Source organism: Callorhinchus milii, unplaced genomic scaffold (genome assembly GCF_018977255.1).
Source record: "Callorhinchus milii isolate IMCB2004 unplaced genomic scaffold, IMCB_Cmil_1.0 Scaffold9, whole genome shotgun sequence".
NCBI lineage: Eukaryota > Metazoa > Chordata > Chondrichthyes > Chimaeriformes > Callorhinchidae > Callorhinchus > Callorhinchus milii.
Window position 1 is genome coordinate 13,661,607 of NW_024704750.1, and position 14,132 is coordinate 13,675,738.

At 41.8% G+C, this 14,132-nt stretch overlaps 2 protein-coding genes across 6 annotated transcripts in view; one reads left to right on the forward strand and one right to left on the reverse strand.

Moving 5' to 3' along the window:
- The window catches only part of ralgapa1 (Ral GTPase activating protein catalytic subunit alpha 1), a 69,772-nt gene extending 67,463 nt beyond the window's left edge, over positions 1-2,309 (forward strand). For 2 of the 5 annotated variants that reach the window (XM_007893344.2, XM_007893345.2), the window contains one exon: positions 885-2,309. In XM_007893344.2, coding sequence (XP_007891535.2) covers positions 885-1,033 — 149 coding nt within the window. In that variant the 3' untranslated portion in view covers positions 1,034-2,309. The remainder of the gene's footprint in view (positions 1-884) is intronic. The other 3 variants (XM_042338338.1, XM_007893346.2, XM_042338337.1) reach the window with 2 other exon arrangements.
- A 4,076-nt stretch (positions 2,310-6,385) lies between these two features.
- On the reverse strand, positions 6,386-7,918 carry LOC103178596 (insulinoma-associated protein 1b). The gene is given in 3 exon segments (XM_042338120.1): positions 6,386-6,539; positions 6,620-6,715; positions 6,717-7,918. Coding segments are annotated over 3 exon segments (1,452 nt in total).
- Between the last annotated feature and the right edge of the window lie 6,214 nt (positions 7,919-14,132).

A 14,132-nucleotide genomic window follows, 5' to 3' on the forward strand; every position in this document is an offset into this window, starting at 1 on the left:
ACCAAATTCTTGTAATTGACAGCCAATTTATTAGATTTTTAAAGTTGAAACTCCTAATTCTAAGTTAACTTCACCACTTAATTTAATTTAGGTATTAAATAAAATCATGCTGCAGATTCAGTCAAGCTTCTACATTGCTTTGAACATATTTTAAATATGCAGTAGTAAGTGAAAAGTCCAGTGTTGTGTGTACTAGAATGGTCGTGCTTCAGCTGGTTTAGTTTTTTTATTTTATACATTTTAAAAGCATGGTTTTATAATGTCGGCATGTTCCATTGTTAGATGTTTTTTGGATTCTTTTGTCTTTTGTCTTCTGTATTTCCACCCTTTTCCAATTTTGAGGGGAGGGAAGAGAAAAGGGTAGGAAAACCTGTCCAACTTAATCACAATGATGCAGTATGTAAAGTGCTGTCTGATTTTTATTTATTAATCATTTCTGCTGACATACAGAGCACTGCAAAGCAAAAGAGCTGTTTCTTCTTTTATGTTTTCACTGAACCAGGACTGGTCCACTTGACACTGCATAGTTATTGGCTAATACCAAATGAGTGAATGCCTTGCTTTTTTTTCACTTTTCTGGGTGTGGACTGAAAGCAATTGGATTGTTCACCTAATATAATGTATACTTTGCCAGTTTGCTTTTGGAGTGCATTACCTTGTTCCTTTTACAATGGAATTTTGAAAATAAAGTACAAGTAAGACATTTTTTATGTAATTTCACCAAATGCTTCATTCAGCTGTTTTTTAAAAAAAACACTACTTAAAAAAAAAACTTGTAAAATATTTAAAGTGAAAACCTGACAATCGGGACTTTTTTTATTGGGAGAAATCATAAGGCCATATTGTGTATAATTAATGGTGCATCCAATTTCCCTGTCTTGCAGGCTTATGCCCAGAGAGTCAGCGGGCCGAAAGTCCTGCAGCACAGGGAGCGGACGGGATCGACTTAGCCTCTCCAATGTCACCTCGTGCTAGCAAAAGTCGTATGTCCATGAAACTGCGTCGTTCTTCTGGTTCAGCTAATAAATCTTAGTGACCACGTTACCAACAAAGAATTGCGCTTTTATTCATCAAAACTTGCCATAAGTCCATGCTGATTTTTTTGGTTACTTTGCTCCTTAATCCAAATGTTTTGTATCCTGCTAATGTATGTCCGCCACTCCGCCATGTAGTTCAAATTTGTTCCCCCTGAGCTATTTTTTTATTAAGAACACTGGAGTTCTATTTTTAGCTTACAAAAATATGTATTTTAACAATCTGCTTAGTTGCGCACTGTGACTGCTCTGCACCCACTTGATTACGTATCTCTATTTACTGCACTTTTAACCATAATTGCTATTATCTAAAGCATTCTCTTGTCCAGTTGCATTTGGCCAGTTAAACTGAATGGCTCGTTAGTTATTGGGCATAATCCCTAGGAAATTATGATGGCAGTCTTGCTTTGCTGTACATTGTGTAGTTTGTACATACTTTTGATTTTCACTAGGAACGTTTCAGATTATTTGTGCACCAATTCAGGAATGTATAGTACTTTTTTCAGTTTATATGTAGATGTAAAGTTGTGTTAAGAATATATTCACCAAATCAATCTTATGGCACAAAACATGTACAGAATATTTTCATTTTAAATTATAAGGTATGAACTTTCCAAGGAATGTAAATGGTCTCTTAACATTTCAGCCATAAGAACGTCATCTTATGAGGAACATTAATGTTTCTCCTGATGAAAGCGTATGAACTTACATTTATTTGAAACACTGACATATATGGATAATCGACAAATATAAGACACTGACAATGCAGCTACATTACACTATTTACCTTGTGCATGGCTTGCAACCAAGAAACTGTACAAAAGAAACCTGATCTGATGAGAGGCAAGGTGAAAGTCATTGTTCGAACAATTAAAAACTCTAGATCTATGTAGATATGGGCTCTTACAGGGCTTGCACTCCCAACATGTTTTTCAATTTTCCATGATCTGTTCAATAAAGGGAAAAGGGATCATTAAAAGTGTATGACCAGTTGAATTTGAGTCAACTTTAAATTGCTGAGTTGCAAAATAATGCACAAACCAGCTATTCAGATGTATTTTCCTACAAGGAAACATTATTCATATTTTGTAGGTGAATTGCAATGTTACTACTAACTGTATGTAGCATGATGTCAGTACTAACTGCATGTGTAAATATCATAGGAAGGTAAAATATATTATGTATTGTCATTCATGTAGTTGTCTATAAGATTTGTAATGGCTGGAAAAGATGGCTGTTTAATAATACAATAAAAAATATTCTTACCATGTCTAATTATGGAGATTTTTCTATATTAGCAAAATTCAAATTTTAAAAAGTTGTCTTATAGTATTAAAAGGGTTCACTGAATCTTAAAAACACAGGCAACCATGGACAAGTGTATAATACTAAAAGATCTGAGTTATTCATTCCACTAAACTATAAATTTGGTTCTATTTATAAACCGTATTTTAAAATAATTAAAATTTGCATCATCTCGTAACTAGATTCCTAAATAAAGAATACCATTAGAATTTCTTTTGACTGCAGGAACTGGGTTTCGATTGATCATGTGGAAACTGAAACTTTTTTTTACAATTTGTTTTATTTCTTTGTTCTTCCCCTTATTTTTCTCCTCCTGCCACTCCAAATTTGTATATTTCTGGCTGAGGGAGGAGTCCGGTCTCCTGGACCTAGGAATCTGGTGGTTGTGGTTTGTAATTGACCACGAGAACATAATTGCAGGCTTAAAGTAGACTTGTTATTTTTGTGTATGTGGGCATACGCGCACATGTGCGTGAGAGAGAGAGACTGTTGCTCCTTTTTGAAGGTATCAAACCTGCATTCTGTCCCATTCCATAATGTTCCAGTTAAGATCGAGAGATTCCAGGAAGGAAATAGCTAATATTAACCTGCATTGCATTCATCAATATTTTCTGTCCAAACTTGTAGTTTAGATTTAAAATGAGGGATTATTAATCCTGTACAACTTGCGATCCAGGACCTCAATCAATGGAGTCTTATCAATTGAATGAAATCTAGGAAGAGGCCAATCTTGTGAATGCTATTTCCTTATGTAATTCAATAAATACCTCAAATAATTTGCTGAAAAGCAAAATTCTTCAATTCATCATGTAAAAAAAATTATGCACATATTTTTATGTAACTAAATTCAAATGATTCCCAACAACAGCATTAGTAGAATATTACGATTACTTCTATTTGCTTTTCAGACACTCAGATAAAAAAAATTTAGACGGTCTGTAAAATTCGACCTCTGAATTTCAGTTGCTGCTGTATTTAGTTAGAATTGTTTTCAAAGCCTTTTTATATACCCTCTGGAAAGTCTTTTTCGTATTCTTGATTTTTGTTTTCTTGCCTCTCCATGATAAATGAGCACCAGCAGCCAGTTGGAAGAGATGATTTCACAATGAGATGGTTAAGGAGTGTTTGACATCAAAGATCCATCATAACAATGAATAATTAATGTGGAAGATGCAACTCTACATTATCTTGCCAAATGTACATGCAGAATATACAATATATCTGCTAGTCTTCCACAGGTGACAAAACCAGGCAGACTATCAGCAGGGTTCCCAACCCAGTGCATGTTCTTTAATGTGTGTTGGTATTCCCACTTAGAACAATAAACTGATTAGTTAAAATATTGTGATCACTATTTTGATGCACCTTTGCGATATAGTGTGTGGATGTGGTCCCAAGTCAATTAAGAAATAATGCTTCGCTTTGCCTTCCATTTGGACTTCAGTTATTCTTTTTCATCCTTTGGATTCCATACTGTCGGATTGCTTGTCAAATATATTGGGTTATTCGCCCTTCTGTATTAATATCACTGATGCATTCAATAGTTCAAGCAATTTTGTTTAATAAAATGTATGAAAATAGCTCAAACATGACATAAGCAGTATCAGAAAATACATAGAGTAAAAACTATTTTCACAAATATGAATTACCTAGCACACAAAATAAATATCTAGAAGTATAGAAATATATCACTTACATTAAAAGCTATTTTGGTACTTTCTCACTATGTTCGGCACAAAACAAGTAATGTTGCAATACTGCAATCTTTACATACTAATATAGTACAAGGCAAATACATAATAATTTAAACTTACGTCAACATAAATATATTTAGTTTTTGTTTTAAAATACAGATTTCAATACAGGTATGTGTATTATTTTCAACATTATGCAGGTTATACCAAAATGACAATGAGTGGAGGAATTCTACTTATAATGTGGACAACAGTCGATAGGTATTCGGTTAATACACCTTTATTTAAAGGGAGCATTTTGCCCAAGCTTAGAACAAACATTGTACAATAGTTACATAACAGGAACATTTGGGTTAAGGAAACATCTTGTTCCATACATGGATTATTGACAGTACAAGGCTTCTCGATATACCTTCAACATTTTTAAGTTAACTTTTCTACAGCACACCCCAATCAATCAACAGGGCAAACAAGCAAAGGTTTGTGTCAATGCTGCCATGCACAAGTCAATACAAAGGTTAAGAGAACCCTGGTTAATCCACCCTTTATTTGCCTCTCTTCAGCAGAGCTTCCTCTAATAGACCAGTTTAGAGCAGGAGTTCAACATACAAGAATTGAATATAACTTATCCTACAGGGGTGCAAGGCATCAGCTCATCCGTATTCTCCACTACCATTAATGCACTTGGTTTAAACTATTTTCATTCATGCTATACATCACCTATACACGTGTATTTGGTGAGGAAACAATTACTATACTGTATAGTTCAGATTTGATGTGGAACAAACATTCGCCACATTATCTGATGGGTGGCTAAAGCCAGCACTGATCCTAATAAACAATGGTAATAATGTTTGGTGCAACTGTTGAATCGTAATGCAAAGAATGTTTTAGTAAAAGATGAATTGGCAGAAAAAACAAGTCTGGATGATGAATGGAAATCAGATAATCTAACAAACAACGTTGAAGTTCAGTCTTTTGCTTGGGGGAAATACATAATTGTCGTTTTTCATACTAATACGTTTTTTATTTTAAAAATAAATCGCATGTCGGGGAGGTAGGTCTAAAGAGGCGAGTGATGCTGAACAAACAATGTGTAGTAAGTAACATAAGGTATGAAACCTATTGTGGGTGCTGAGGCAGCCAGAACAGTGAGATTTTGATGGTACCGGAGTGGTATGTTTGATATAATTCTCGGTGTTTTATGTTCTTAATGGAACGATTTCCCAAAGAAGGGAAATGATACGCAGCTGTTTGGTCAAATTTCCAGAAGACCCACATTGACGTTGTGGAGGCGTCAGTATTCACATCATTCAATGTTAGATTGGGTTACTTGCGTAGATTTTGAATGCAACTACCTTGGCAACATCTTAAATTAAATGAAACGTGGTAAATACCTTTCGGGCTGGAATGTGTGGGAATTAAGATCAGGATTGGTAAATTGTTGAAGCCGAAGGCCAAGAACCGGATAATAAGAGGAACAAAAACAAAATGATTGGGGAATGAATGGGCCAGTTCTGTTACTGAGGTACCGATCCAGCTATTGGAAAATTACATGGTTGGTTGGTGACGGGGATAAATTTAAAGTTAACTTTTTTTTTAAGGTGCGGTAGTTGATATTACAATCAATAACAGCCCATGTGCACAAAAAAATTGGGACATAGATTACATCATGAAGACCTATGTTAGATCGAATCCCTTTTTTAAAAAAAAATAGACCAAACGTGTAACTATTTGAAATCCAAATCCTCAGTCTTGTTTCCATCTCACGAATGATCTTAAGACCTCGCAGTATTTTTAAAAAGTGCAACCTTGCAGCCAACTAACCCACTGAACACAGCGTGTTAGCTTTTGCTTCGGTGACATGCAATCGTAATTGTTAAATCTTAATGGATATCCTGTGCATAAATTCGGAAAATTCATGGTAACGTTTGCAAATGCAACGGCTCCCGCATCGACAAACTGCCGCTGGGTAGGAGGGGTGGATTTGGGGTAAACTTGGCCAAAAATTATTTTAGGGGTGCATTTGGGGTCTAAATAACAAAAAGGAGAAAGGGCGAGTGGCAGTTTTGCAAACATCCATCCTCTCGTTTCATTTTACTGTGATGGGAATCGAGGGGAGAGATTCCAAGATCCAATTCCATACATTTTTTTTAAAAAAAAAAGAAAAAGCAGATGAGGAAATTGATTTTCACAAGTTTACGGAAGCTCCCGTTGTTTTTTTTTTAAAATTGAAATTATTATTATTTTTTTAAAATGTTGTTTTTTTTTTAAAAAAAAAGAGAGAGAAGCGGACTCTGCCAACAGCGAATAATAGCAATACCGCACAGTGTACCCACTGTGCAAAGTGTCTCAACAGCCTGGTCTGAGGGGGATCTGGAGCAGCAGGACCTGCCTGTTCTCTGACGGGTGGCACTTGTTGATGTGCCGGGTCAGACCGGGCGAGCTCACGAAGGTGGACGGGCAGTGTTTGCACGGGTAGATCTGCGCCGCCTGCTCTCCCCCACTCGGGTCCCCCTCGGCACACCTGTCCCCGGCTCCCGGGCCGAGGAGAGCCGCTTCCCCGCGGCCCACGGCGTGCCACACCAGGTGCTTGTCCCGGACCTCCGCCGAGGGCAGGGGCGCCCCGCAGAGCTGGCAGGGGAAGGGCAGGCAGGGGCTGACCGTGCGGCGCGCTGCCTGGTGCGCGGTCAGGTGCCTCTTCAGGTACGCCTGGCGGCGGAACCTCTTGCTGCAGTAACAGCACTGGAACAGCTCCCCCCCGTCCGCCGCCGACAGCCCCGGCGACACCGGGCTCTCCCCGGAGCTGTCCAAGTGCTGAACGGCGCCGGGCGGCGACTCCCCGCCGCCTCCGCCTCCGCCCCGCTTGCTGCCCGTGTTCTCCTCGCTCTCCCAGTCCGCCTCGCCCGGCTTCTTGCCGGCCTGAGCCTGGCCGCTCGGCCCCCCCGGGCGCGGCTTGTGCCAGCGGCGGTGGGACGCCAGGTTGGCGGGGCAGCTGAACACCTTCTCGCACTCGGGGCAGCGGTATTCCACGCGGACGATCCTGGAGCACTTGTGCTGAGCCAGAGAGAAGGGGTCCGGGTAGCGCTCTTTGCACAGTTGGCAGATGAACGCCCCCAGAGCGCCGCCGCGCCTCGAGGGGCGCAGTTTGGCGTCGCCGGCGTCCACTTTGATCCTCAGACCCAGGACCGGAGAGGTGGTCATCTCGTCTTGGAAGCTGAGTTTCCTGATGACTTTGGGCTTCTTCGGGGGGTTGATGGTGGCGGTGATGGTGGCGGCGGTGGCGGGGGACTTGCTCTTGCGTTGGCTTTGCTCGGCGGCGGCTCCTCGCTGACTGCTGCTGCTGCTGCTGCTCGTCGGCAGACGCACAGGTGAGAACAGGTGAGCGGCGGCCCCGTCCGCCGGGGCGCGCACGGCCGAGAAGGGCGGGTGCAGCAGAAGCCGCTCTCTCGGGTTCAGGGAGGCGCCGACCGGGAAGGACTCCCCCGAGGCCGGCGAGTCCAGGCACCGGTCCGAGAAGGGGTGTACCGGCTGTTCCGCCCCCCCGGGCGGGGCCGGGCTGTGGGGCGCGCTGGCCCGGCGAGAGATGTCGCCGTCTGCAAGAGGCGGCTCGGCGTGGAAAGCGCCGCGTCCCGGTCCCGGTCCCGGACCCGGGTTGGCGTCCCGGACTTTATCCCGCGCCAACCCATCATTGCGCGGCTCGGGGCCGCCTCTCCGGGGAGCCGCCGCCTGCACCCGCGGGTCCCCCTGTCCTGCCGCGGGAACCGCGGGGCTCGGAGGGTGAACGTCCCGCAAGTGCCGGTAGTCCGCTTTCTCCTCGGTGCGAACCCTGTAGGAAACTGGAGACGACTTCTTGTTTCTTTTCACCAAAAATCCTCTTGGCATGTTTTTTCTCCCCCACACACCCACCCACCCACCCCAAAACAAAACTCGCGATCGACACAGTGGAGGAAGAGGAGGAGGGGGAGTGGGGGGGCAAAATGAGATGGGGGGTGGGTGGGTGGGGGGGTGGGGGTTGGGGGGGTCAGATGTCTTTCCAAGGAACTTGATGGCGGTGCGTGTGGTCAAAGGCAGTCGGGAAGCGGCACTCCTGACCCCTCGACATGACTGCTTGGCTTTTTATTGATGGCAATGGCTTTTGTTTGGAGCGGGGTTTGTCCAATGGGAGAATAGAGAGGATGGAGGACGGATGGGGAGGAGGAGAGACGAGAAGGGAAGGTCCGATGCATTGTGAGAGTCAGGTAACCAACGGCTACTATCAACCCCAACTCATCAATCCTCTATGTAAATAAGCCACAGAGCAAATGAGAGCCGATATACAATCCTCCCTCCAACACATGAGGGCGGTTCACTCACAATCACTTTTTTTTGTGTGGACACGTTCGTGTTTTGCCGATCCAGTGGTTGTACATATTCAGAATTCGCCATCTTCGGCAAAATGTTTTGCAAAGTTTTTTTATATATATATATGGAGAGGCAACAACTGCGGCTTTGTTTGCTCAACTAACCTTTCTTGGCTCTGCTCACAGCAATGCCTATGGGCTAATGTGCGGAGCGTTGCCATTGTACCAATTGACAAGTTATTGCAATGTTTGGGAAGTGAGTGCAGGTTAAATCTAATTACAAATGCAGCTGTTTGAAAGCTAAGACCCATTTAAATCCCGTGTGCTTTATTTTTTTACTGGCAGAACATTGTCCTCGGTAGGATCTTCGTGACACACACACACTGCCTTGACCGGTTTGACCGATATATTATGATTGCTACTTTTTTTTAAAAAAAAGATGAGAATTCACGATTTGATCTTTAGTATTTGGAGCCCGATCCTTCTTGGTGTAAACACACGTGCACTTGAATCAGTACCGGAAAATCGAAACCAGATTAATTGCTGATGTAATTCGGTTAAGCATCGTGGCATTGAAGCATTCTGTGCGTAAGAAACAACGTAAATCTTTGCACAGATCGAGGGTGGTTTAAAAATGTAATCATTTTCGGAAGGGTTCCTGAGCAACGGTTACCCAGCAGCAAACCTTTGATTCAAGATCCATTAAAATCATTACCTCGTTTGGAGCAACTCGAGACCGATTGTTGCATTTTATTTCCTTGGCTGTGGTTTCTTCTCTACGTGGCGCAGCGTTAAACTGTGCGAACTGAAGGAAGTTTAATGAAAGAGATAGAGCGTGGCTTTGTTACAGGTGTGGGATCCGGTATCCAGTGGCTAATCTGGTGAGCTGTATTCATGCGTAAAAAGAGAGAGGATGGGGCGGTGGGTGGGAGGTGGAGAACAACAGGTTTGTTTCAGTCTGTAGCAGGTGCGGACGAAATATACAGTCAATTCACTTTACAGTATATTCTGTGAAGCGCTTTGAGACGTCTCACCAACGCGATAAGGCGCTATATCAAATGCCAGGGTTATTATGATTATTAGAACTGTAAATGGCACAAATTGAGGGAACAGATGAAATCGTCGAGTACCTTTATTTGAAGTGGTCTGACTTCTAACCGCAACATTTTGTAAAGATGGGATGACACTCAAAAAGCAATGCTGGTTGGATTCTATCAAACGTTGACGGTACCGTATAACAAATGCGCTGCCCACATCAACTGCCCTGTATAAAACCGGCCATGTCACCGCTGAGGTTCACTTCTGGTCTGGTCTGACTGTTTAAACAAAGTATGGTTTAATTTTAAAATTGTAATAAGGAGTTTTCATTCAGCGTCAGAAATCTGAATTGCTCCACGCCTCACAACACTGTATAATGTTTACTTGTCAAGTGTTTAAATCAAACCTTCCAGACTGGTGTGTTTAGTTTAGTAAAAACAATAAGTAAATATGCAGTCATCCTATTTGCGTAGGTTTTTGCGAGCTGGAAGTGGGTTCCAGCTTGTAACTTCTTCCTAAAGTTATTAGCCCAAATAATTATTTTTTCCCCCCAGAACAGCGAGCAGTTTTCTGTGGTTCAAAATGTGTAGCCTCGGGGCAGCGGGACACGTGCCGTTGTTTATTCAGCCCTTCTCTGTGTCTCTTTGATGTTATCTTTTTCTGAAAGGAGCGGATCACACGCGCATGTTGCGGGTATTGTTTCCGCAACATTGCGGGGATGGGTGGGTGGGTGGGTGGGTGGGTGGGTGGCGAATGTGTACACTTTGAAACTGTAAAATGTTTTGAGTTGAGTTGAGACTGAAGAAAAGTCGAAGTTTCACGCTTGGAGAAATATTTGCGGGAATTAATAAGAGTATTTACTTGGGGGGGAGGAGGGAGGGCAGTTTGCCCTATTGTCTGTCTGTGTGTTCAGTAATCTGCCATCTCCGCCCAACCACCAGAGCTCATTTCCATACAGCTGTAAGGGTTTGCCTGCAGCCGACACCAGACACACCAGGGCTATCTGTCTAAAACTCTCTCTCTCTCTCTCTCTCTCTCTTTCTCCTTCTTTCAGAAGTAAGAAATCTTTTAAAGAGTACTTTTCAGACGAAATCAGATTACAGGCTTATATTTTATTGCGGGAAAAATGCTAAAAACAATATAGTAGGATTATGATTTGGCTAATCCTACAGTTTTAATCTAATGCCGTGGGGTTAGGGGTGGGGGGTGGTTGGGGGGATACGCTGGGTTTGATTCTTTGGACTGAGTGGTGGAGGATCTTGAGATATCTCACCCACATCTGCATCAAAACAGCAAGGAGCCGATGCTGTGAAGATGAACAAGTACACTTCGGTAAAGTGGTTGAGTCTGACCATATTTAAAGGGTGATTTTTTTTTGCAAATGATTTAAAACAGTGGGCGATGCGACAAGTGCTGGCGTATCTTTATTTTTATATGCAATAGTTTATTGTATTTGTTGATGATTGATTTGGGATTCATTTGGAATGAATTTGGAATTTCTTGAAACCTCCCAGTTTAACCCAAGGGAAATTATTCAGTAGCTGCAGACTTCCAGTGTGCGCACTCGAGATAGGGAGGCACACTGGTAAGTGCAAGAGGTGTGACGCTTAAGGTCGTAAAATTCAGCTCCTTGTTTTTGTTCTGGAAGTAAGGCAACGCTCTTTACTGACCAGTAAATAATGAGGATTCATCAGACCCAATGCTCCGTCTGTACTATTAATGTCCAGAATGATCAGAGGTATCATAGAGTCCAATGTGACATACGTCAATGTACGTTATTTCACTGCTAAGACACTCTACGAACTCAACGTAGATAAAAGTAGGTCGTATTTATTAAACAGTAGTTATATGATGAGTAAAAAAGATATGTTAGGTTTACTGGATGGGATGCAATTATAAAGGACAGCATATGCAATTATTCATAATATAATGGAAAGTGCTGCTTTTCCCCACAGCTTCTGAATAAACAGTCGGGGGGAGATTAGGTGAAATTGTTTGGCATTACGAATCATTCTCTCCTTAGTCTGTTTTTGCACCGACGCCATACAGAAAATAAGCACTGGCTTTCTTAGAGTAATTATCTGAACTTCACCAACGCTTTCAAGGGTTTCAAGCAGGGCGGATTAGCACAATATAGGTTACCATGTGTTATTTCAGTCAGTTCCGTCAGATTGGATTGCAACGAATAGCAAGTACTGTAAATGAATGCAAAACAACTGCCTGAGCAGTGAGATGCACAGTACCGTTCTTTTTTTAAAAAAAAGGTATTCTAAACAGCATCACATTCAATGTGGCAAATATGGCAGATGTCTTTCCTTGTTTATTATTGACATTTTGTTTACTCGCAGTTTTTGTGTAACCCGAAGCTCGCTCACTGGCTGGCAGACTGGAGTAATTCGACACCAGCTGGTAACAAGACATGTTTATGCTGTGATGTCCCTGACGCTCCAATAATGACAAGGCAATCCGCATGTGCCTATACAATCCCCCCCCCCCCACCCCCCCCAAACACATACATACACCCCCAGAAACTACTCGAATATCGATTGTCTGGTGCCGAGAAACACATTAGGAGTTTAACTTCAAATGTCTTCTCGCACCTTTGGAATATTACTAATGTATATTGTAGGGTTTAATTAACCCACTGCATTAGAACTTAATGCTTATGCTGATTTCTTTCTGTCTGTCATTCGTAATGTTTAAGCATAGTCATTTATAATAATGAATGCATGGTACAGTATTTGCTGGAGAGTGCAGCACAGCCCTATTAGACAATAGTTGGTCAAAAATGTTGCATCTTACATAGATTGATTACTTACATTGCTGACCATGCAAGAGGCAACATCCAGGTAAAAAAATATCATTCACTTCATGGCCTTAATAATTTATATATATCATCAAGTAGTTTGTTGATAATAGGATTGTATATATCAGAAGGTTGTATATCTATTTCTATACTAGTGTGCAGGACAAATAATTATTATAATCCTTGCATTTGATATAGTGCCTTATCACAGTGTACATGTGTCACAAAGTGCTTCACAGGGTTTTATTATAAAGTGTAGTGACTGTATATTTTGTTGGTTGAATGTGGCAGCCAATTTGCACACAGCAATATCCCACAAACAGCAAAGAAGTGAATGATAATTTTTTAGCTAGATGATGTTGGCCAGGACGCTCGGAGAAACTTACTTCTCTTTTTGAATAGTGTCATGGGATCTTTACCATCCATCTGAACAGGCAGAATTGGTTTTCGGGTCTCATCTGAAAGATAAAACACCTGACAATGAGGTGCTCTCACAGCACTGCACTAGAGTGCCTTCCTAGAACTTGAGCTCAAAGCCCTGAATTGAGGCCAGAACCCCCAACCTTGCCTCCTAGGCAAGAGTGCTACCAAATGAGCTAGGTTAGCACAAATTCCCATTAGAACGGTAACTGGTGGGCATATACATATATATCTATATATCATCTCAGAACATGCAGATCACTCACTCATGTGTTGTTAAACACTTGACCCAGTTTAACAACAATTTATTCCCATATATTGGCACATTTAAGAAATTGTCTTCAATAGTGCAGATATTTGTTAACTATCTAGAGACCATCATCCAGATCAAAGACCTCTATCCTTAGATGACAAGAGGTTTGAAAGAAGACACTTCAGCCCATTTAATCTCATTCTTTCAAATTACTTGTCCATCTGTCTTCCATTTACAACACTAAGAATTTTTTTAAACTGATTTAAGTATTTGGCCTCTTTACCCTTCCTGGTAATCTGTCCATCTGTTAATTGTCTTTCGTGTAAGGTAAGAATGCTTGTGAGATGCCGAGATGCCTCACAAGCATTATTACCTCTGAGCTCCGAGACTCCATACAGCATGAAGGGATTTTATAAATGCAAGTTGTTGTTGTGATGTAAATTCAAGAACCGTTATGTAAATTGGTAGTTAAATTGTTTCTGAACATCCCTCACACTTAGGGTTAGGAGCAGCATAAAAGCAGTTAAAGCACTGCATTTGCTCTCTGGGACAGTGTAAGTGAAGGTACTTTGCTGATGAGCATTTAAGTTTATTCATGGGGGGGTGGGGAGTCCTGACAGTCCATGTCAACAGGCGGTTCCACCACAGGGTTTCACTGCTTGCTTCCCACATGTGCACTGCACAAGAGGGCTTACTTGAATAGCAGTTGGAATGGGAAGAGTGGTATCTGAGTGGGAACATCAAATCAAATATGTTACCAAAGAAAATATTGAGTGACGGTCCCATTCCCCTGCTCCTATTAATGTGCCTCAGAATCCTGTTGGTGCACCAGTAGGATCTTTTTTGTGTTCCCACACAAGATGTGGCATGGATTCTCTGAGTAAGATTTTCTACTTAGTACCTATTTATGCAAAAAGCAGGCATAATTAGTTGTTACAATCCATCCCACTCTGTATAGATCTGTGCGAATATGTTATTGTTGAACTGAGTCAAGTGTTTAACAGCACGAGTGAATAACCTACATTTTCCATCCACACTTCCTGTTGCTTGTTCAGCTCTGAGCACCATTATAATAATAACCCTTGCATTTGATATAGTGCTTTTTCACATCTTCTGGACGTCTCAAAGCGCTTCACAGAATATACTGTACAGTGAATTGACTGTATATTTGTAGGCGAAACGGTGCAACCAGTTCTGTACAGCAGTGTCCCACAAGCAGTCGTGGATTGAAGTGAACAA